This window comes from Talpa occidentalis, unplaced genomic scaffold (genome assembly GCF_014898055.3).
Source record: "Talpa occidentalis isolate TD23 unplaced genomic scaffold, MPIMG_talOcc4v2.1 talOcc4.4, whole genome shotgun sequence".
Taxonomy (NCBI): domain Eukaryota; kingdom Metazoa; phylum Chordata; class Mammalia; order Eulipotyphla; family Talpidae; genus Talpa; species Talpa occidentalis.
The window spans coordinates 653,697-675,891 of NW_023604295.1; the positions used below are offsets into that span (position 1 = coordinate 653,697).

Here is a 22,195-nt window from a genome sequence, read left to right on the forward strand (position 1 = left end):
CGTGACGCATCCCCGCGGGGCCGCGCCGGCCGGGCGCGCGCCCGCCGCTCGGGGCGCGCGCCTCGTGCACGCGCGCCGCCACGTGACCGGCGCCGGCCAACCGGCGCGCGGGATTTGGGGGGCAAAGCGCGGCCCCGCGAGCAGTTGCGGCGGGAGAGCGGCGGCCCGAGAGCGTGACTCGCCGGCTGCCGCCCGCCCGCCTGCCCCGCCGCCGCCGCCGCGCGCAGCCATGTCCGAGGAGAAGCCCAAGGTAAGGGCCGCGGGCGCCGCCGCCGCCCCGCGCCCCGCGCGCGCCCCCCGCGGCCGGGCGCGGCTCCCGGTGCAGGGCCGGCGTCCGCGGGCCAGGCCCCCTCCCGCGCCCCGCGCGCCCCCCGCCCTGCCCCCCGCTAGGCCCCGCCCGCCCCGGCCCCGCCCTTCGCTCGCCGGCCCCGCCCCCGCAGCCCAAGCCCCACCCAGCCACGCCCTCCCGGCCCCGCCCCTCGCGCGCCGGCCCCGCCCCCGCAGCCCAAGCCCCACCCAGCCACGCCCTCCCGGCCCCGCCCCTCGCGCGCCGGCCCCGCCCCAGCTCCTTCCCACCCCCCTCGGCCCCGCCTCCGGCCCCGCCCCTCGCGCGCCCGGCCCCGCCCCAGCTCCTTCCCAGCCTCCTCGGCCCCGCCCCCGGCCTAGGCCCCGCCCCTCGCGGCGCCCGCCCCGCTCTGGCCCCGCCCCTCGCTCGCCCTGTCCCCGCACGGCCCCCCGCGGGCTGACCCGGCCCTGCAGGCGCCCACCCGGTCGCTGCAGCCCTCTTGTCCCACCCGCGCCTCGGGACCCCTCCTGCACCTGGACCCCCACCAGCCCCTCGCTGCGGTGCCCCCCCCGCCCCCCGCCCCACCTGCAGGCGCCGGCCTGGGCGCGCTGAACCGCCAGCCTGGCTGGGCTCCTCCGGCCGCCCTCGCTGCTGGGCGTCCTTCGCGGAGTCCGCGCCTGCCAGACCCCGGACCCCGCTCCCGCCCGCGTGGGGCGGGTGCTGCCCTGGGGGTCCCCAGCGGCCTGGCCCGTCTGCTGGGCAGCGGCCTCGTCAGCGGCCTCGCGGGCCCCTGGGAAGCCGGCGGCTGCTCCCCACCCCGCACAGGCAGCGCGGGGCCCTGGGGGGTCCCCACCGCGGAGCCCTCGCTTTTAACCAAGTGGAAGCTTTGCTGTTGAGGGCGCGGGTGGTGCTGGACACCAGCCTGGCGGTGGACTGCCCGCCCCCAGCGGACCCAAGCCCGCCCAGGGGCGCCCCGAATCCCCTGGCGCTGGAGCCCGCACCTGCCCTGGGGGTCGAGGAAGGCCGAGGCCGCACTGCGCCCTGAAGCAGCCTTGGCCCTAGGCTCTGATCCCACGCCTGCTTTGTGCCGCCCCGCCACTGCCCCAGGCGGGCCTGGCGCCTTGCCCTCGCTTTCCCAGATGAAGTCCCTTCCTGAGGTTGGAGCAGAGCCAAGCCCCCCACCCCTGCTTTCCTCCCTGCGCCCCGGGTAGGACCCACACAGGGCGAGCCGTTCTGGCCCTGGGGCAGGTGAAATTTGCGGCCCTCCCTGGCCTGGAGAGAGCAGGGCTGGATGGAGGCCAGCCTGGCCACACCGACGCGGGACGGGAGACCTGCGAGTGTGTCGGGGGGACAGGCCTGTCCCCCAGACGACCCTGGACGAACCCGGATGAGCCTGGCCAACTGTGGTTGTAGTTTTAAGGGGCCTCTTTGTTTGCTGCTGAGTCCGGTTCACTGGGCATGCCCAGGCGTCGGGGACAGGCCACGTCTCCTTGGCGCCTCTCCATTTGAGCGGAGGTTTCTAGGGCCTCTCTCACTTGCGCCCCCACAGCTGGCACCCCTTTTTCATCAGCAGCTCCTCTGCTGCCTCGACTGGGTCTGCAGCCACTGCCCTGGCTGCTTTTGTGTCTGTTTTAAGGCACGCGCGTCTTCTCACTAGACAGCCAGACCCACCCAGTCTCTCAGGGGGCGAGGCCTGCTCTGCGCAGCAGCGGGGCTGGCGCAGCGCATCACGCCCCAGCGCGGTGCCACCACAGGAGACGCTGGGGAGCGGGGCGGAGGCGCCCTGACCGTGCGCTCAGCAGTGACGCTGGGGCCTGGCGCCAAGGGCACAAGCATGAAAGAAACACGGCGAGTTGGAGTTCCTGAAACATGAAGAATGTCGCACGTCAAGAAAGACTCAACAGTAAAAGGCAGCCCGCGGGAGGGAGGAAGTGTTTGCAAATCATGTGTCTGATCGGGGGCGCAGCGGAGTATACAGAGGACTCCTGCAGGGCAGCAGGACCCCCCTCCCCTAAAATGGGCCAAGGACTGAGGTGACGTCCGCAGAAAGCAGGCGCCAGCGGCCTCCAGCGGCACCGGGCTCCAGCCTGCTGTCCCCTGGCCAGGGGCGGCCACTCACGCCGCGAGCACGGCTTGGGACACCAAGTGTGAGGGTGTGGGGAAGGGGGAGCCGCAGTGCTCCCCCACGCCCTCGCCGCTCCACGCCCCACAGAGCCGAGACCAGGCCCCGGGAGGAGGTCCGTGCCCACTCCGGGTGGCACTGCTCGCACGGCCAACAGGGAGCGGCCCACTTCCTCTGGGGTGGATGGACACACAGTCCCTGCGGGAGCACCCAGCTCTCAGAGGAGGCTCCCGCCCCTGCGCTGGGGTGGCCTCACCAGGGACACTCCCTGAGGCCGCCCCACGGGCGGTTTCCAAAATGCAGTTCTGGAGGCCAGTACGGACCTGTCCAGCTCCCCGCCCTGTACGTGTGAAAATGGTTGAAGTCCAGATTTTATGCATGTACAGCAGGATCGAAGGCAATGGAAGCCACCCCTGACCCTCCATGCCATGTGGTTCTTCGACTGGACCCGCAGCAGAAAGGACAGCGATGGGGAACTGGGCAGCCTGGTCCCCGCACCGCAGCTGGGGGCCGGGGGCCTGAGGCTCACCACTGCTCTGAAGGCCGGAAATGGGTCCAGAAGAAAACTATTGCTCCGAGGGGCACCTGCACCCTCTGTCTCTAGGAGTGAGGGGTCCTTGCTGTGAGGCCAGCTCCCCGGCCAGCTCCGGGGGCGCCTTCAGGCTCATCGGGGCGGGTGGCTCCGAGGGGGCACAGCTGTGACCACCTTGGCTGAGCGAGGGTGCCCGTGGGGGCACGGGGGTGCTGCTGCTGGAGGGGGCGGGCACTGAGGGCCCCAGCGAGGGGCAGCGCAGCACCAGCGCACATGCGCTTCGTTCACGGTGACTTTTGGGTGGCCACAGAGTGACCAGCCCCTAGCTTTCTATGAAACACGTGACTCTTCGTCCAGGCCCCAGGAGCAGCATTCTGGGGTCTCAGGGCCCCCCAGCTTCTGCTCTTCAGGCCCAGCAGTGGCAGGGGAGGGGGGAACCAGCTGCAGGCATGTTTCCAGGCACCAGGAACCAGAATCGCGCCTCTGAGGCGGCCTTGGGGGAGCACGAGTGACTGGGGGTCCTCTACCGAGGCCAGGCCCTTCTGGGGTGGGGGCCGGGGCCCCTGGGGATGCCTCATCCCTGCGGGTGGCGGCCAGAGCAGACATGGGGCAGGGCCTGCACCCCCCCCACCCCACCCCTGCCTCCGCCTGCCACCCTGGTCCCGCCTGTCCTGGTGTGTGCCCGAGGGCGCCGCCTCACTGGCTGGGTGGAGGCATCTTCGACAGATGTTTGTCGTCCTGTGTTTGTCCAGACCTCGTTAAGCAGATCTCCCCTTTGAGTTAGCACCTCCCTGGTGAGGCCACCTGAGCCCGCGTTTCACCCCCTTCTGGTGGACGCCCATCGGGAGGAGTTGAGTAAATTCTGTGTAGAAATAGGACCGTCACGACCGGTCGGTGGGGGTGTTTGGGTCAGGATTTCTAGGAACACCCGGCGGCCCCGCGGGCTGGCTGCTCTGAGCCGGCCCTGGTCTCTCTTGCAGGAGGGAGTGAAGACAGAGAACGACCACATCAACCTGAAGGTGGCCGGGCAGGACGGCTCCGTGGTCCAGTTCAAGATCAAGAGGCACACCCCGCTGAGCAAGCTGATGAAGGCCTACTGCGAGCGCCAGGTGCCCCCCACGTCTGCGTGTGCCCGCGTGCACGCTCCTCCCGCGGCGGCCTCTCTCCTGGGGGACCCTCTCGCCGGCTCTTCCCTGAGGGCGTGCACGTGCTCCCCGCTGGGCGGCCTGGGCCCCAAGTGCCTGCTGCTGCTGGGCCAGGCGCTCAGCCCCTGGTCCTCGAGGCTGCAGGGGCGCAGCTGCACCCCACTGCTGCTCCTGCCTGCAGGAGCTGGAGCCCCGCTGTGGAGACCTGCTCTCACCCGACCTTGGCTTCCAGAAAGTGCCGGGTCCTTCTCCTTTGTCTGCCCCCGTGCCCCCGGGCGGTTGCTAGCTGGCGCTGTTGGTGTCCCTGTGAACTCGGGCCCAGATGTGCCTCGTCCCTGTCCCGGGCCGCGTCGTCCCCCGGGGCGCTGGTCCACTCGGGGCCGGCCGCCGCGTGCCGGGCAGGTGCGGCTCCTGGCGGGTCCCGGCCAGCCTGTCTTCCGAGGACCGGCTCCCTCTGCTGGAGCTGGCCTTGCTCTGGACGCTCTCCCTCCCGTCGCGGGGACTCTCGCCTTGGGACTTGTGGCTGCCGTCGCAAGCAAACGGCACAGAAGCCCCGTGTCTCTCGCCCGCCTCCCTCGCACGCTGCCCGCAGAGGGCGCGCCCTCATGTTTTTCCCTCCCTCTTGGGAAAAACAGCCTGAGCTTTGGTTTCTCCTGGCTTTGATCTGAGCCGGGACTTCTCTGCAAAAGGGGGGGCCTCAGCTCTGCCCCTGCCGCCTCCACCCACCCCACGGTCCTGCCAGCCGGGTCCGCTGGGTTCTGTCCTGGCCCGGCGCTGCCCAACGAGCCCCTGTGCCTGCGCCCGCACCTGCCCATCTCGTGTCCTTGGTCTGGGGTGACTGTGGTTTTCTGGGTGTCCCCCCCATACACAGGCACCCAACACCCGCCTCCTGGGGTTCTCCCTGCACGCCGGCCCCCGCGCCCTTCCTGGCGCTCCTCTGCCCGGTTCATTGGGTCTGAGAAGCCACGTCCTTCGGCCCTGCGTGTCTGCGCGCCTGGGCAGGGGCGGCGGCGCCAGGCTGGGCTGAGGTTCTTGGCATCGCGGGCGACCTCGGCAGCCTGGGGCTTGTGCTGGCTCTGATGCTTCTGAAGTCTCCGCTGGGTGGTTTCATCACTCACGCCTCTCGGCCCTTCGGCCACAGACTAGTGTCCACTCAGCCGTGACTCCAGCTTGCACAGACAGGCGGCCCCTTAGCTCGGAGGCCTTTTCCCCAGGAGCAGCTGACCCGCTCCTGGACGCCGCCCTGTCCAGGACTGTGTGTGTTGTACGTGTCCCTGTGTCCTCCACCTTCTTCTTTGGTTTGATCTCGTGGGTTTGAGTCTTTTCTCGCGTGTCCCTGACCCTTGCCGAACCCCCCCCATTTGAGAACGAGCCCTCGGAAGCCGACACATAGCAGCCCTCGCACAGCAGAGGGCCGGGTCAGCCCAAAGTAGGCCCTAGGAGGGGCAGTGCCGGGGGGCCCTGATTGGCGGTCAGCTAGCAGCAACCCAAGCCAGCTGCAGCTGCCCCCCGTGCCCGCCCTGATGTGGGGTCCCGGGGCCAGGCCCCATCACCCCTAGAGTCCCGCCCAGCGGTGTGTTCCCCCCACTCTCTTTGTCCTGAGTCATCTCCGGGAGAGGCAGTTTCAGAGCTTTTTCCAGTGAGTTTCTGCCTTGGCCACCCGCGGACCCTCACGGCGCAGAGAGGCTGCCAGCTCTGCTTTTCCAAGGGACGATGCTGGTCTTGCTGGTCTCTCAAGGCCAAGGCCATGGCGCCCACCCCCGCTATGTGGCCAGGTCCTCCCACACAAACTCTGTCTCCTCGTACCTGTTCCTTGCTGAGGACTTTGAAAGCGGGACCTGGGTGTCCCCAGCATGGAGCTCCAGAGGGCTCTGGAGGGGTGAAAGGTGCGTGGGCGGCTGGGGCTTGGGGTGCGGGGGGAGCATCCCTCGTCCACCACGTGGCGTCTGTCCTTTGGGGCTCTGAGAGCCTGACGTGCTGGCTCTTGACCTCAGCCGTGTTGTTGGCTGAACGCCAGCGGTAACTGCTTTCTCTTTCCAGGGCTTGTCCATGAGGCAGATCAGGTTCCGGTTCGACGGGCAACCGATCAACGAGGCGGACACCCCGGCGCAGGTGCGAGAGGCCCGGCTGGAGGCCCGGAGCGCGCAGTGCCCGCGGCGAGCACCCGTGCACCTTCAGGCTCACAGCCATGGGTTATTTCATTGATTCTGAAGTTCAGTTTCTCAAACGAGAAAAACGTCCCTTGTCGGCCAGTGTCCTCCGCTGGGGGAGGGGCCGGTGCCCAGCAGGAGGATGGGGGAGGCTGTGGGCGTGGAGCTGCGTCCACTCAGCTGCTGCGGCTGCTCCGCGGGGCGCCTGATGGGGCTGGAGAGCCCTGGGACTCCAGGGCCCTTCCTCCTTGGGGAGAGCTGGGTGGATGGGGGGCTTTCTCTGCGCCCCCCTTAGGTGCGCTTACACCCCGAGCCGGGTGGCACCAGCGAGGGGGTGGGCCTGCCTGGGGGCGCTGTGGACAGAAAGGGCAGAGGCCGGAGGGCGCAGCTTGCACTGGGCTGTGGCGTCAGAGGCAGTGGAGCCCCCCGACCTCAGGATGTCCGAGGCTGTCCCTTGGCCACACCCGCATCCATGGTGCAGGGGGGTGGCCGGCAGCATTGGGGGGGCATCTCCAGTCTCTTTGGTGTCGCTGCTGCAGCCACAGCACCTCTCTGGGACATGGCTGGGCCTCGTTGCGGCATCGGGGCCGGCGGGGCGTGCCCAGTGTGCCAGAGCAGGAGGGAGGGTGCCTTGTGGCTGTGTGTGCCCCCTCTGCCCTGGCGCTATGGAGAGGGAAGGGGCGGGAGCCAGCAGCGGCCCTCACTGCTGGGGCCCTGCTGGGGCTTCGCATGGGGCACTGCTCCTCTGGCCTCAGGGCCGAGCGCCCCTCAGCGGACATTCTTAGTTGGATTCCGGTCTTGAGTACTTTTCAGTGAAAATTGTAGACGCTCGTTTATTTTTATCGAGACTTCATTCTCCTGTCAGGGTCCTTAGCTCTGACTGCTCTGTGAGTTTTGCGTCCCGACGGGGGTTGGGGGTGTGGGGGGGAGTGCGGAGGCCACAGTGCGCTGGGCAGGACACGGTGCGGGGAGCGCTGGCCCTTCTGTGTCTTCAGGAAAACTAACAGTTCCCCCTTTCCCCTAGCTGGAGATGGAGGACGAGGACACCATCGACGTGTTCCAGCAGCAGACGGGAGGCTCCCGGGACACCCGCGTCCTCTCGGGGTGTGACCAATAGAGGGACTGGCCGGTGTCCCCCCCCTGCATTTGCTCTTCAGTAGTGAACACGTGACCATGCCAATCACCGTGGGGTCTGCGGCCCCGAGGACGTTCACCAGAACTGCTTTCTTCTCTTAGACGGGGGTGTGCCACCCAGGCCTCTGCAGGCTGCCCGCTCGCAGCCGGGAGCCCCGCCCACCGCAGTTGTCTTTGTTTAGGGCCAAGGAGTTGCCAAGTTTTTGGGGTTTGCTTTTGTTTTCACTTTTGTTTTCTCCTTCCTGTGGCCCGTCCCCTTCCCCCATGGCCACCACGGCCGTCGCAGCGCGTGGCCCAGCCTGCTCGCTCTAATCATGTGGGGAGCCCGGGTCCCCTGGTCGGCTGCTTTCATGGGATGCGTTTGGGGGCTCGGAAGGGACGGGAGACAGGTTTTTCTTACTATTTCTTGTAGGCACAGGTTTTTGCAATGCTAAGTACTGCAGATTTAAGTTCTGTCAGAACGTGGCCCAGTGAAGGAAATACTGGATTGCTTCTTATAGGAGAAAGGGAGGGGCCCACGCTGATCAGTCAGGGGCCCGGGCACCTGCTCCCTCAGCATGTCCCCTCGGGGCCCGGGCCAGGCTTGTGGCCAGCTGGGTGGAGGCTGGCACAGAGCAGTGGCTTTTCCCCATCTCCTGTCAAAGACGGCAGTCCCCGTTCTCGCTTGTACTGCGCCTCAGGTTTCTTCCAGTATTTGCTTCCGGTGAGCGACTATGGTCTGCTGAATTGCAGTGGCATTTGTGTGGAAGAGCTGTTGCAGTGTCCCCGAGCCCGCGTGGGGTGACTTCCTGCTCTTCTCGGGCCGGTGCCCTGCTGCTTCCCGATGTCTCCATGTGCGCGGTGGTGTGTGACTTCAGTTCAGTGCCAGCCCAGCTCCGCAGTCCTGACGGTGTCTTCTAGAAGGAGCCCTGCTTCCTCTATCTAGCCGCCTGGACCTGTGACCATACCCATCATGCCTCGCTTGCTCGCAATCTCACTGAAGGCGTGGGTTCACCCCGTGTGTCTTGTGCGGCTCAGTGGGACGTGTCGGCTGCGTTGTGCTTACCCACAAATTTGTACTTCACTTGCCCTTTCCTACTGTAAACAGGAAATATAGTTTGGTACTCTGTCTCTTGGCTCATATCACACACTGGTGTGAGGGTTGGGATGTGCTGCTAGCGCCCACTCAGTGAGGCCACTCAATCTGCCAGAAGGGGAGTTCCGCCTTTGGGGTGCTCCCTACCCTGCTGGTCGCCCAGGTGGCTGGCAGCTCCCTCCTCACCTGTAGCCCACGTCACCATGACAGTTTCCCTCCTGGGCTCCACGTGTAAAGTGATGGTAGGTTTTAGAGGCGGATGACTTTGGACATTAGTCTGGGTGTCTCAGGTTTTTGGCGTTTCAATAAAAAGCTATTTCCTTTGTGTCCCTGAGAACCTATACCCGTCCAGTCTAAACCTGAAGTCAACTGACACTGACCTGCATGTGCCAATTCCTAAGAGGATTTCCAGGGCTGAAAACGATGGAGCCGTTTGTTAGTCAGTTGACATGGACACCTGGTGCCTGCAGGGTTGGACTCACCCCACCAGTGTTGCAAGGACTGAACATTTGCAGGCCCCCTAGGGAGTGTGGAGGGCAGAGTTGCCCAGCACGCCTAAGGAAAGCACTGAGTGGAGGAGGGCACATGTGCGGTGCTGCCCGGCACCCCACTCCGCCCCAGCTACTAGTGGAGGCAGGAGCAGGCTTTGTCTGATAGGTTGTCCTTTATTTCGGAGGTGGATGTCTTTGAAATAATGTCTGCTGGTATTAGTATTTTTTAAAATATTAAATCATACAACCCTTCCATAACCGTTTGGTCCCAAGGGGATGCCTGCGGACATTCACCCTGTTGGGGTGCTTTCCCAGGGTGAGCACATTCTAGGCCGCCCCAGTTCTCAGCTCAGCAGGACATCGCTCCTCGGGCGCAGGCACACGCGGGCCTCGAGCCGGGGCTCCCCCGCAGGGCACGGGTCAGGCCGTGCGGCCTGTTTGTCCCACAGGCTCTCGCTGCCAGGCGGGCAGACGCCCGCTTGTCCCACACCTGCCGCGTTAGAAAGCACCGAGGCCTCCTGCCCGCTGCTCGGGCTCCCGCGCCAGCGGCCCGGGGCGGGCCCCGCCTCGCGGCGGAAGACCTGGAGGCGGCGGGTGGCGCGGCCTGGAGCCGGGAGGGCGCCCTCCATCTTATTTTGGGTGTCCTCTGTCACCTGAAGCCGGGACGAGCCGTGACGCCCGCCGCGCCGCCAGCCGCGGCCGGGCCCGGGGGAGGCGCCGCCGGGGAGGCCGCCCGCGCGAGCAGCGCCGTCCGGGGCGCCGCAGGTCGGCCGGAGGCGGCGCCGGCCCGGGCGTGGGGGGGCCGAGGCGCCGCCGGCCGGATTCCGAGGCCCCCGCCCGAGGCGCGGGCAACGGCGCGGGCTCGCCCCGGGGTTCTGCGGGCGGCTGGGCCCGCGCCGCCCCCGCCGCCGCCTCCCGCGGCCCTCGGCCCGGCCGCCGCAGGAGGGCGCCGGCTGCGGGGGTCGGCGGGCCGCGCCCCACCCGGCCCGCCCGCCCCGCAGCAGGGCGGCCGCCTCGGGCCCCGCCCCATCGAGCGTCCGACGTCACCGCCGGGCGGACGTCACAAGCGCGCGCCTCCGGCCCGGCCCCGCGGGCCCCGAACCTTCTAGAAAGCGGGCCCGCAGCCCGTTCCCGGCCCCGCCGTTCGCCCCGCCGCGCATGCGCGCGCGCCCCGGAAGGGCTTCTGCGCTCGGCGGCGACCCGGAAGCGGCCGCGGGCGGCGGGGCGGGGGGGGGGCGGGGCGGGGCGGGGCGGGGCGGCGCGGCGCGGGGCGGGGCGGGGCGGGGCGGCGCGGCGCGGGGCGGGGCGGGGCGGGGCGGGGCGGCGGGCGCGGACGGGAGCCGGGGAGCCGGGGCGCCGCGGCGGCGCAGCATGGCGGGCACGGCGCTCAAGAGGCTGATGGCCGAGTACAAGCGTGAGTGCGCGGCGCGGGCTCGCCGGCGCCCGGGCTTGGGGGCCGGCGGGAAGGGCGCGCGCCGGGCGCCTCCTGGCGGGGCGGCGGGGCGGGCGGGCCGGGGCCGCGGGGAGGGGGCGCTCGCGCGGGGTTCGCCCGCGCCGCGGCCCTGCGCGTCCGCGCGGGGAGGCTCCGGCCGGGCCTGGAGTGCGCCGGCCGCGGCAGCTGTGCCCGCCGAGTCGCCGTCCCAGCGCGGGAGCCGGCCCGGCCCGCGGCGCGCGGGGAGCGGGGCCCCGCGGCGGAGGCGGGCGGGCGCCCGGCAGGGCCCTGCCCCCCGCGCCGGGGTGAAGGAGGCGCCGCCGGGCGCTTTCCGGGCCCCGGAACCCCCGGGCCCGCCCCGAAGTGGGGCTCAGGGGCCCCGCCCACCGGGCCGCCGCCCCCGAGCGACCTGCGCCTCGGGTCGGCGAGGAGCGGGGGGGCCCCGGGCGGGGGGCTGCCCTCGGGGCCGCTGGAGAGCGGAGCGGCAGGGTGGGGGTGCCCGGGGGCGCCCCTGCGGTTGCCCCACTCGGCGCCAGGCCCCCCAGCTCTGGGCGCCCCGGGGGCGTGCCTGGCAGAGCGTCCTCAGCCCCGGAGCCGGCTGCCGGTCCGGCCCCCGTGGCCCGCGGGAGACGCCGCGCAGCAGCGCGCCCCTGGGGAGCGGGCCCCCCCCCCCCCGCCGCCCTCGTCCCCCGGGGAGGCGCGCGGGGCGAGCGCCCGGCGTGGGCCGTGGCCCGCTTCCTCCAGGCCCGCGGGGACGCCCGGGCTCGCCCCCCGCTGCTGCCCTTCCCGCGCGCTGCGGGCTCCGCCTGGGGGCCCCCGGGAGGCGCGGCGGGGGTGCGCGCCCAGCGCAGGGGCCCTCGTGCCCGGCGCCCCGCTGGGGAGACGGGGCCGGCCGAGCCCTTTCTCCCGCGCCGCCGCCCGGGCGCGCCCGTCTCCCTGCTCGCCCGCGCGCCGCCGCAGCAGCCGGGCCCGACAGCGCCGCCGCCCCGGCCTGTGCCCGCCTCGTGGAGCCGCGCGGCTGGCGGCGCCCGGGCTCCGGGCCGTGGGGGGCCTGGGGTGCGGCTCGCCGTGCGCGGTGCCGGGGGCGGCGGCCGGGCGCGCGTGAGGCCTGCTCGGGGCTCCTCCGCCTGGCGGCGCCTCTGCGGGCCGGTGGGGCCTTAGGCTGCGCCCCGCCCTGCTCCCCGGCCCCGCCCGCCCGGGGTGCAGGGGCCCGCGGTCCCCCCAGTTCGCCCAGGGGCACAGCGGGGTGCCGGGAGCCCGCGCCCCCCTGGCGGTTTGCTCCAGTTCTGGGCGGCCGCGGCACCTGCGGGCCCCGCGAGCGTCTCTGGACGCGCCGCCCCCTGCGTCCCCCTGAGGACGCTGCCGCGGTCCCCGGGAGCTGCTGTTCGGGGGGCGCGGTCGGGGGCCAGTCGGGGGCGCGCTGTGAGCTGCTTGGTGCTCCGCGCCCCGTCGGCCTCGGCGCCGGGAGATGGGCCCATCGGGCGGGGGGCGGGGCTCCCCGCGCGGCTTAGCCGGGGTCCCCGCGCGCGCCTCGGGCCCAGGAAGGAGGAGCCGGGCCGCGGGAGGGCCGGCCGGGTCCTGCCTGTGCCCGGAGTCCGGCCCGGCCGGCGTCCGCGCTGCCCCCCGCCCCGGCGCGGCGCCCCTCGGGGCCTCCCCGGGCGAGGGGCCCCTCGGGCCAAGGCGAGCGCTGTCCCCGCAGGAGAGACGCTCCGGTCCCGGCCGAGGCCTCGTGCAGCGGCCCCCCGTGCGGTTGGCGGCCTCGGGGCGCGAGCCCCCGAGGTTTTTGCCTTTCGGGGCTCCCTGGCGCCTCTCGTCTCGCCGCCCTGTCCCCCGGTGTCCCGCCCGCCATCCTCCCCCTGCCCCCCCTAGGGGCTGCGGCTCGGGGTGCCCCAGAGACCATGGGGTCCGCACCCGCTGGCTGGGGGCGCCTGCCCTGCGGACACCCTGGGGGGCGGGGCCCCCTGCGGCCTCGTGGCTGCCCTGCAGCCAGCGCTCTTGGCGTCATGGGGGTGGGGGGGGGACGGGGGACGGGCCCTCCTGGGGTACTTGTCGTGTAAACAGCCGGGGGCTCTGCGCGGACCCTGCCTCCCCGGAGAGCGGCGACTTCGGAAGCCGGAGCGACGGTCCTTCCTCGCGCCGCTGTGTCCTGCGTGGCGGCGGCAGCCGGTGGCGGCCATTGCGGGCACTTCCTGCCGTGATTCCGTCTTGACACCCCGTGCCGGCCCTCTCGTCTGGGCCCTGCCCTGGCCGGTGCCAGGCAGGTGTGTCTGCGGCAGATTCCCACGGATGGCGGGCGCCGCCCCAGGGCCCGGGCCATCCTCCTGCTGGCCCGGCCTCCGGGCCCGGGTTGCCCTCCCCGAGGGCAACAGCTGCCTCCCGTGCCCTCCTGTCGCCGGTGTTGGCTGCATGTCCCGGCCCCCATTTCTCGTGGCTGCCCTCGGCCGCGAGGCAGCGCCCTGTCCCGTGTTTCCAGAAACACACTCGTCCTGCGCTCGGCAGCCCGCCTGGTTTGCAGTTTCCTGCACTTTCATGAAACTGGATCCGCCCCTGGCCTGGCCTTCGCTCACCGCCTCCGTGCCTGCACGGTGCCCTTCGCCCTCAGCGGGCGCTGGGGGCGGCAGAGGGCGCGGCCCGCGGGGCACTGGGGAGCGACAGGCGGCTCCTCGTGTGCCTGACGGGGTGTCTGGGCTCTCAGGTCCTCGCTTCTGCGGGTCTCAGCCCCGTTCGCGGGCTACACAGAAACGGCCCGGGCGCGGCCGCAGTCTGTCGGGTGGGGCTCACCCCCGGGCAGGAGGTCGCCTTGCCGAGGCGCCCCGCGCGGATTCCCTGTCTCGTGACGCTCCTCTTTGCTTCCACAGAACTCACGCTGAACCCCCCGGAAGGCATCGTGGCAGGTGAGGCGGTGCCCCAGGCGCCCTGCGGGTCCCGGGTGCGGAGCTGCCGCAGGGTTGAAACGTGGACGTTCCTCTTTCCCCGCAGGCCCCATGAACGAGGAGAACTTCTTTGAGTGGGAGGCCCTGATCATGTAAGTCCCGCGGGGCGGTGCCTGCGCAGGGGCCTGTGAGGCCCTTGGGTGTGGGCGCTCAGGGTGGCCTTGACCTTGCGCTCCCCTGGTCCCAGGGTGGAGCAGCACCGGCACGTTGTTGCCCGGCACCAGTGGGGGTGCAGCGTGGGCAGCGCTATGGGGCTGCGCTGGGGCGGGGCGCTTGGGGGCCCGCTGGCCTCCGTTTCAGGGGCCCAGGGAGCCGAGGCCTGGTGGCGGGCTCCCGCGCCCCGCGTCCCTCTGTGCTGCTGTCTCTCCTGGCCCTGCCGCGGAGGCCCCGCCTGGGGACCACGCCTGCGGAATCTGGGTCGCGGTGGGGTCTCGTGGAGCCCGAGCCAGCGCCGCAGGGCCGCTTCTGGGCGGCCGCCTCCCTCGGGCTGGTGCCGCTTCCTCGGTGTCAGCGCGCGTGGCCCGAGGGTGTCTCTGCAGCCGGCGTGGGGCAGACGTGCCCAGGGCGTGGCTGCCGGTCAGCGGCCGGCCCAGGTGGGCAGTGCCCACGTGGCTGCCGCGTCCCCTCAGAGCATCAGCGGTCGGTGGGCGCGTGTGGATGCCCGTGAAGGGACCCAGCCCCCGGACAGGTGCGTCTGGGGCGTCGCTGTCGAGCACCTGCGGGGCGGACTAGTCTCCCTGTAGGTGAGCGCTGTAAGATGAGGCCGGTGTTGGGAGACCTGCCTTCTGGAGGGGGCGGGGGCTGCGTCTGGGCGGCTCCTGTTTGCGGAGGCCCGGTGTGGAGTTCCCCTGCTGCAGGGCGCGGCTGCGGGCGCTGGCTCCGTGCCAGGCCCTTTCACAGGCAGGAGCCCGCGCACAGAGGACTGGCGCACCTGCCAGGGAATTAACCGTCCTCAGAGGAGCCGGGCCCGGCCCGTCTCAGCGGGTGTGGCGAGAACGTTTTCTCAGGTCCACGCAGCACGTCTGGGGGCCCTGGGCTGTGTCTCGGGGGCAGGCGTGTCGGGGGGACCCCATCTCTGCCCCGAGAGAACGAGGTCGAGGATGGCGCGTCAGTAGAAGCATCGCGGGTCCAGGCCGCGTGGCCGAGCTCCGCTTGTGAGCAGATGGCCCTGACTCCGTGGGCTGCCCGCGCCCCGGCTGTGTGGCATGGCGGATCTGCTACCCCAGGGCCGTCCCGCCCCCTTTTGCTGTAGGGGTCAAAACAGTGGGGTTCAGCCTCCCTTTTGACAAGTGCGTCTTGTTCCACCTCTTCCTGTGGTTGCCTGCCCGTGTTTTGGGGGCTGATGTGGCCCTCGCTGTGGAGGGGTGACCTCGCCATAAAGGCCAGGTGGCCTGGGGCCTCCCTGCTGCCCCTGCCTGTCCGGCCGGGAGCTGGGGTGTGAGTCCCCGGCTGTCCTTCCTGCCCTGGGCACGTCTGTCCGCCTGAAGCCACGCCTGCTTGTCGACCTCTGCAGCGGCTGGGCTGGGAGCTGACAGGGTTCCCCAGCCCAGAGTGTCTCCAGAACCTCGGCCCCTCGAGGCCCCGCTCGGCAAGACCATGTTACGTTTTTACTTTTGTTTTACACATACAAGAGCTGGCGCGGGGGCCTCCCCGGGGGCGCAGCAGGTTGAGCGCCGCGCTGTGAAGCTGTCTGCAGCCTTTGCAGCACGGGTTCGATCCCGGCCACCAGGGAGATTCCCACATGGCGCGCAGACCTCTCCTGCGCCCGCTGCTCCCCTCAGCAGTGTTTTCGGTCAGTCTGCCTGTTCTGCTCCCCGCTCTGTTTCTGGCAAATTCTCTCATCCTCCCGTGTCTCTGGCCTGTACCTGTTTTTTTTTTTTAATTAAGGTTTGTTTTATTTTTATACAAGAGTTGGGGTACAGGCCAGAGGTGTGGAGGGTGAGAGGATTCGCTAGAGACAGAGCAGGGATCTGAACAGGCAGAAGGACCTCAGTACACTGCTGCGGGGAGACAGGGGAGGTCTGCTGCGCCATGTGGGAAGCAACCTGGCCGCCTGGGGATGGAACTTGTGCTGCAGAGGCTGCGGACAGCTTCATAGGTTGCGTCTTCACCCCTGCGCCCCCAGGAAAGTCCCATGTTACGTTTTTAATTTAAAAGTGCCCCAGCTCTGTGGGTGAGGGGCTCTTAACTTGCCGCCTGTAGAGAGAAGCTTGGGAGGAGCAGCAGACTGGGCTGGGGTTGCCTCACGGTGCCTGGGGGGCTGGGCAGGGGCTGGCTTCCTTTGTGATCTGCTCGTGTATTGGGGCGTTTTTTCTCTCACGTGTGTCGTATGTTGCACGTTGAGTGAAGCCAAGGCTTATGCTGCAAAAGCGACCGTTTCAGAAGCCCCTGAAGTTCTTGTCATCGGGGGCCTGTTTGGACACTAAATTGACGTGTGAGCTGCAGCTGAGCGTTTCAGAGAGGACTGTGTTGCAAGAGAAAAGTGGGGTGCTAACAGATTTAACCTTGAAAATAACGATGCAGATGGAAACCCATGTTTGCTGCCCACGATGTCCCGAGCAGAGGCCCTGTCCCTCCTGTGGCGTCCAGGGCTGCGCCTCACCCAGGCGGGCGGATGTGGACAGAGCGCGCGGGCCCCCAGCGCCTGCTGGCCGGGTGGTAAGCTCCCTCCCGGATGAGCCCCCCGGTGCCAGGCTATGCTCTCCGGGGCCATGACTCCCACTGCCCGGTGCTGCATTTTCTACCAGAACCTTCCCTGCAGCGTCCCTGCCTGCCCCAGGCCTGTGGACACAGCAGAGTCGGGCCCGGGGCCTCTGCAGCACCTGGGTTGTGGGTACAGCCACCTGTGGGGTGTCAGGAGTCATGGCTGAGTGGCGGCCCCGCCTCAGGTTGTGGGGTGTTTGTAAGCGGGGCTTCTGCTCTGTGCCCAGGAGCTTGTGAGTTTGGGGAGCGCTGCTCTTGGCGCTGCAGTGCGGCTCAGGTGCTGCCGCGGGTGAAGCTTGTCTCCGTCGGCTCGAGACGCCCGTCCAGGTGCAGGGATGGGCCTGCACGGCGGTGGGGCACAGCGGCGAGTATTGCCAGCTGCGCACACCTGCCCCACGGGAGGCGCCGCATCGGCGTGGAAACGTGCGCGAAGAGCAGCTTCTCCTGGGCTTCACCGCCTCCCAGTCTCCTGGTCCCCGGTGGCCGCCCGGGCCGGTGCAGCCCCCCATCCCATGGCCCACGGAGTGGGTGTTGTTCGGTGGAGGCCTGGGTGCTGCGTCCTTGGTCTTGGCTCCTGAGTGGGAGCCCCTTGGCCCAGCCGTCTGGGCCCAGAGCTGTCAGGCGTCCCCCGGGAGTCGGCGGCAGTGCGCAGGCCTCACGCCTGCTGTGGGTGGGTTTGCCCCGCGCCCTTCCCTTGCCGCTGGAGGTTTGAGACGAGGCCTCTGCTGAGGGAGGCCGCAGTCATGCTGTGTCGCAAGGGGACTGCACTGCGGTCATCCCCACCACGTAGCCACCTGGACGCCCCATCCGGGCACGGGGCTTGGCTCCCATCGCAGCGGCACTGAGTGGCCGCGATGCCCATGCTGCTGGGGACTCCAGGCCTCTGTTGGCGACTGTTCTGATTTTGAGGAAGCTTGACTGTGAGGGCTGAGGCTTGACTGGGGGTGAGGCTTGACTGGGGGTGAGGCTTGACTGGGGGTGAGGCTTGACTGAGGAGTGGGGCTTGACTGAGGAGTGGGGCTTGACTGTGAGGGTGAGGCTTGGCTGTGGGGGTGAGGCTTGAATGTGAGGGGAGAAACTTGACTGAGGAGTGAGGCTTGATTGTGGGGCTGAGGCTTGACTGTGAGGGTGAGGCTTGGCTGCGGGGCTGAGGCTTGAGTGTGAGGGGAAAGGCTTGAGTGTGAGGAGTGAGGCTTGAGTGTGGGGCTGAGGCTTAGCTGTGGGGGTGAGGCTTGACTGTGGGGGTGAGGCGCCGTCACCAGTTGTTACACAGCTGCCGCCGGCTCACCCCGATGCTGCCAGGCCTGTCTTCTCACCCAGGTGGGCAGTGACCTGTGGCAGGGCCAGCGCTGAGGCTGATGGGGCCTGCCTGGCTTCATAGGAGGCGGGTGGTCCCAGGGCACGTCTGCGTCCCGGCCTCCTGGGAGGAGCTGTGCCGGGCTCACCCTGCGGGTGGCCGGTGCTTGGCCAAGGTCACGGGCTCGCCGTGGGCACATGCACCTGCCCTCAGCAGGTCGGATTCCTTGTGAGATGTGCACAGGAAGGGGGGGCCTCTGAAACGCCAGGTGCTCTGTGAGCAACGCTGGTGAGACGCTGACCCCTCCTGCCGGCACCGCCTGCTCGGGACGTCGTCGGTCTGTTCCCGGGGAGTCTTAGGATGAATGGGAGCTGCAGCGTTGGCCGTTTCTGCCACTCCACGGGGGTGTGGACCCGGCGAGAGGAGAGGGCCGCCCGCCGGGCCCGAGCGTCCCGCCCCAGGCGCCTTCCGCGCTGGCTGCACCCACCGGGTAGCAGCCCGGCCGCCCCTCGTGTGGCGTGGCTGGGTCTCGCCGTGCCGTGCGCCTCCGAGGCGCGTCGTGCCGGGACGACAGAATGCACGTGCGGGGCCTGCAGGCCGGGGTGGCCCCTGCTCTGTCCTCTGACCCCTTTCCCGGGGAGCTCGTGACAAGAGCGCGCCCCGGCTTGGGCTTGCTCTTTAGATTCGAGTGGTGGGCACGGCGCGGTGCCTGGGCTGCTCCTTCCGAGGAGAGCGCCGGCTCGCCCTGGGCAGGCCGGGCCACGAGCCCTGGCCTCCTTCCGAGGCGCCGTGGACGTGGGGGCTCTGCTTGAAGCGCTGCGTCTCTTCCGTGTCTCCCAGGGGCCCTGAGGACACCTGTTTTGAGTTCGGCGTTTTCCCGGCCGTCCTGAGCTTCCCGCTGGACTACCCGCTCAGCCCCCCGAAGATGCGCTTCACCTGCGAGATGTTCCACCCCAACAGTAAGCGCCGCGGCTTGGCCGGTGCGGGAGGAGGGTGGGCCCTCGGGGAGGACGCGGCGGGAGCCTGGGCTGGGCGCGGGGGCCCTCCGTGCGCTGCGTGGGGCGGCCTGGCGCGCTCGGGCGTCGGGGGCGCTGCCGTGACCGCAGGTGATGAGGTGAGTGTTGCGGCCACGCGGTGCTGTCCGGCCATGAGGCTCTCCCGCCAGAGACGTGCAACTCGGGTGGAAAGAGGTCTGGTCCCCTGGGGAGTCCCCGCGCGGGGTGAGAGGCCTCTAGCCGCGGGGTCGGCCTTGCGTCCTCTGCGGGCGGGCGGCAGGGAGGGCTCGGCGGGACGCGTGTCGCGGCTCGCGGGCGTCTGCCGACGGGCGGACTTTCTCATTAAACGCGTGGGCGCCAGAGATGCTGCTCTAGAGACGTGGCGCGCTTGCTGATGCCAATTCCCTTCCCCCACGTGGCCGCCTGTCCAGCAGCTGGGGCGCGTGCACCCTGCAAGGCCTCATGAGCCTTTTGCTCCGGCCACACCCTCGCTGCTCTCCCCGGGGCCCCGGGACCCCTGGGCTTTGGGCTGGGCCCGGGTCCCCTCAGGAACTGCGCCTCCGCCTCGTGCCAGGTCAGTGCTGGGGGCGCTTCACGCCGTGTCCTCAGCGGCCGGCCAGACCCAGGCCCCCGTGCTGCCGGCCACTGGCGTCTGGGCCCTCCCTGGCCGGATGTGGAAAGCTGGTGGCGGTGGGCAGAGCCCGTGCGAGGATCGGGCGGCAGCAGGGCCTTGGGGCCAGGGCTGGGGCCTTGCTGAGGGCGGGCGACCCGCGGTCTTGGTCTTGGAAAAGCTGTTTTCCAGAACCGCCCTGTGGGGTCACTGGCAGCAAATGGGCTCGGCCCGTACGTGCCCTTCCAGGCGGGTCAGCAGGCCGGGCGCCTCCCCCCGCCGCGCCCGGGCTGGTGCGGGTGCTCCCGAGCGAGGGCGAGTCGGGACGGGGGCACGTTCCTCTCCGCGGCATCACGGGAGGGGCCGAGTCTCCCCGAGCCTGCGAGGGCGCCCGGCGTGTGGCCCCCGGGGGCTGCGTGCGGCAAGGGGATCAGCTGAGCCACTCCCGGGGTCGGGCGGCGTTTCTGCGGGCCCTGCGATGAGGGGCTCACGCTTGTCTGTCCCGGCATCTCCCCCTGCAGCCCGCAGCGCGGGGCGTGTGGGGCGGGGACTTGCTGCCTTGGCCCGGCGCGGCGGCGGGGGCCCTGCGAGGGGTGGGCTCAGGGCAGAGCAGAGCCGGCCTGGCCGCTGACTCACCCGCCTGTGCCCGCAGTCTACCCCGACGGGAGGGTCTGCATCTCCATCCTGCACGCGCCCGGCGACGACCCCATGGGCTACGAGAGCAGCGCCGAGAGGTGGAGCCCGGTGCAGAGCGTGGAGAAGATCCTGCTGTCGGTGGTGAGCATGCTGGCAGGTGAGCCCCGCCCGCCCGCCCGCCCCGCGCGCTATCGGCTGCCGGCCGCAGTAGGGCGCCCGCTGCAGAGCGCAGATTCCGGGGGATCCGGGCGCAGAGCCGGGCGCCCCATGCTGAGGGAGCGTCCAAACCCGGCAGTGCCCGGCTGTTGGCAGGGGCGCGTGTCCTGCTGTCCTGCTGTGTCCGGGCCTCGCGTCCTTCGAGGCTTGTTTGGGCGGCGCGGTCTTGCCCGAGAAGCTGCGGGGCCTCTGCCCGAGCCCAGGCCGGGCTGCCTCTGACGCTGCCGCGGTGTCGCCCGCCTGTGCGGGGAGGAGCCTCTGACGCTGCCGCCCTGTCTCCCTCTCAGAGCCCAACGACGAGAGCGGGGCGAACGTGGACGCCTCCAAGATGTGGCGCGACGACCGGGAGCAGTTCTACAAGGTCGCCCGGCGGCTGGTGCAGAAGTCCCTGGGACTGTGAGCCGACGTTGGGCCCGCCCCAGGGTGTGGACGCTGGACGCTGGGTGTCCCTGGCCCCGGTCAGGGGGACTGTCCATGCCGCCACAACTACCTCCAGCAGGCACGCCTGCGACCCACTTCCTCCCAGTGTGGGGCGCCCGTGCCAGGCCCACCCCTTCTGGAGACCCATCTGCGGCAGGGCCCCCCCAAACCCCCTCCCCGTCCCGCTCACAGCGGGTGTCCCTCGTGTGTGTCGCAGACCACGCAGAAGTGGAAATAAAGACTCGTAAACACAGCTGACGGGAGTGGGGTGTGCAGACCCCCTGGCTGCCGGCGGGGGTGTCCTGGCCAGCGCGTCACCGGGCACTGAGTCCACAGGCCCTGGGCGGAAGGCAGGTCTGGCTCCCGGGGCGGCCTCCACACTGCCCGCGTTGCAGCGCAACCTGCGCGGCTGTCCTTGCGCCGGCAGGTGGAGGTCTGGGCAGCACCCGCCTTGGCCCAGCGCAGGGCCAGCCCTGCATCCGGCTGCGCTCCCCGCGTCAGCTGCGGCCAAGCGCCTCTCGGCCTGTGTCTCAGGCTCCGTTTAAGTAGAAGTTCTAGAAAGTTCTATGTTTGGAGTGGGGGTGCTGCAGGACACATGGACAGCGCCCCGCTGCCCTTTCCCTCCCGACGTGCCGGCCATGCACCGGCGCCTCGGACCTCCTGGCGCCAGCAGCCCTGCCGGAGGGGGCAGCAGGCCCTTCCTCCGCAGGGGCGGGGACACCCGCAGTTCGGCGGGAGAACGCGCGTCCCGGGGCCAGCCCTGCCCGGTGTCGCGGGCAGGCTGGGTTGGCCTCGCCAGGGCTGTGCTCGGGGCGGGCTCTGCAGAAGCGTTTTTATTCGTTTGTATTTATTCAGCGGCCGCCGGGAGGGCCTGTCCTCGTGCCTCTCCCGTGGGCTGCGGCGCCACCCTAAAATAAAGTCCCGTTTCCTGCTCCGCTGCGTTGCCGTGTCTGCTCGTGTGACCCCCACTGTCCGCCCCTTGAGCTTGGGGGCCCCGTCTTCCCTCACGGCGGGTCCCTGCAGCGGTTGCGGTGCCAAGGCCTGAGGGCACCTCGTCCTTGCGGGAGGCCCTGGAGCACCAGGTGCCTGCTTGGGGCCCTGTGCCTCCCGGCTGGGGGGCCCTGGTCTGTGCGGGGCGCAGAGAGGTGCACCAGCCGAGGGCAGGTGTGGGGCCGCCAGAACTCGGGTGAGGGCATGGCGGGGAGGTGCGTGGGGAGAATAGGGGACGCAGGTCAAGGACGGGAGGAGAGCCCTGGAGCTGAGCTGGGCTGGGGACCCAGGCGTGCGCCCCCAGACCACCCAGGTCCCCCACCCTAGTGCTCAGCAGCCCCTTCAGGCCCTCCCAGCCGGGCCACGGGCAGCACTGGCCTGCAGCCGGGTTGTGAGCCCGCCGTGCCCAGGGCCCTCCGCCGGGGCAGCCTGGCTTCCGCCCCGGCCCTCCAGTCGTGCTTGGGGCTGGTGCCTACGGGGCCAGCTCAGCGCCTCGGCGGGGCTCCTGCAGGCTGGACTCCGGCAGGCGGACGCCTCTCGCACCAGGCGCCGTTGTCCCCCGTGGCCCTGCTGGCCGAGGGCTGCGCTTGAGCCAGAGGCCGGTCCCGCTGACCACGGGCGGGGGTGGGCTCAGCCCCTCTGCCCGCCGCTGGAGGGTGGGTTCGCACGGGCTGTCCACGCGGAGGACATGCAGGCCACGGACCAGCTGGGGCTGCGCTGACGGCGCGTGGGTTGGGAGTTTCCGGCGCGGCGGACGCCGTGGGTGGGCAGCGAGTGAGTGGGTGGGCAGCGGGCTCTGAGGCAGCTGTGCCCGGGCGTCCTTGCAGTGGACTGCCCGCGCGGCTGCTCTATGCGGGGCTCAGGCCTTGTCTGGGGGCTGCCCCATCGCCACCGAGCGCTGCGGGGCAATGGGGCTGGGGTGCTGGGGCCGTGAGGGCCGGTGGCCGAAGGGGCCTGGAGCAGCCTGCGGGGTGGGGGGCTGAGTCGTGTACGTCGGAACCGCTGCGGCCCCGGGCGGGCCCCTGGAG

General features: G+C 70.3%; 2 protein-coding genes across 4 annotated transcripts; both read left to right on the top strand.

Moving 5' to 3' along the window:
- The first annotated feature begins 148 nt into the window (after nucleotides 1–148).
- Nucleotides 149–9,188, top strand: SUMO3 (small ubiquitin like modifier 3). The gene is made up of 4 exons (XM_037524857.2): nucleotides 149–250; nucleotides 3,921–4,049; nucleotides 6,126–6,197; nucleotides 7,260–9,188. The coding sequence occupies exons 1-4, from the start codon at nucleotides 230–232 to the stop codon at nucleotides 7,350–7,352; spliced, it is 315 nt and encodes a 104-aa protein (XP_037380754.1). The 5' UTR covers nucleotides 149–229; the 3' UTR covers nucleotides 7,353–9,188.
- Nucleotides 9,189–10,272: 1,084 nt separating this feature from the next.
- On the top strand, nucleotides 10,273–21,206 carry UBE2G2 (ubiquitin conjugating enzyme E2 G2). 3 transcript variants are annotated; one of them, XM_054700242.1, is made up of 6 exons: nucleotides 10,273–10,349; nucleotides 13,226–13,261; nucleotides 13,347–13,392; nucleotides 18,141–18,259; nucleotides 19,558–19,682; nucleotides 20,045–21,206. In XM_054700242.1, the coding sequence occupies exons 1-6, from the start codon at nucleotides 10,307–10,309 to the stop codon at nucleotides 20,423–20,425; spliced, it is 750 nt and encodes a 249-aa protein (XP_054556217.1). In that variant the 5' UTR covers nucleotides 10,273–10,306; the 3' UTR covers nucleotides 20,426–21,206. The 3 variants fall into 3 exon arrangements, with proteins under 3 accessions (XP_054556217.1, XP_037380755.1, XP_054556218.1); XM_037524858.2 differs by having other exon boundaries at nucleotides 19,558–19,698; nucleotides 20,045–20,192; XM_054700243.1 differs by lacking the exon at nucleotides 10,273–10,349 and adding an exon at nucleotides 12,523–12,628.
- The last annotated feature ends 989 nt before the right edge of the window (nucleotides 21,207–22,195 follow it).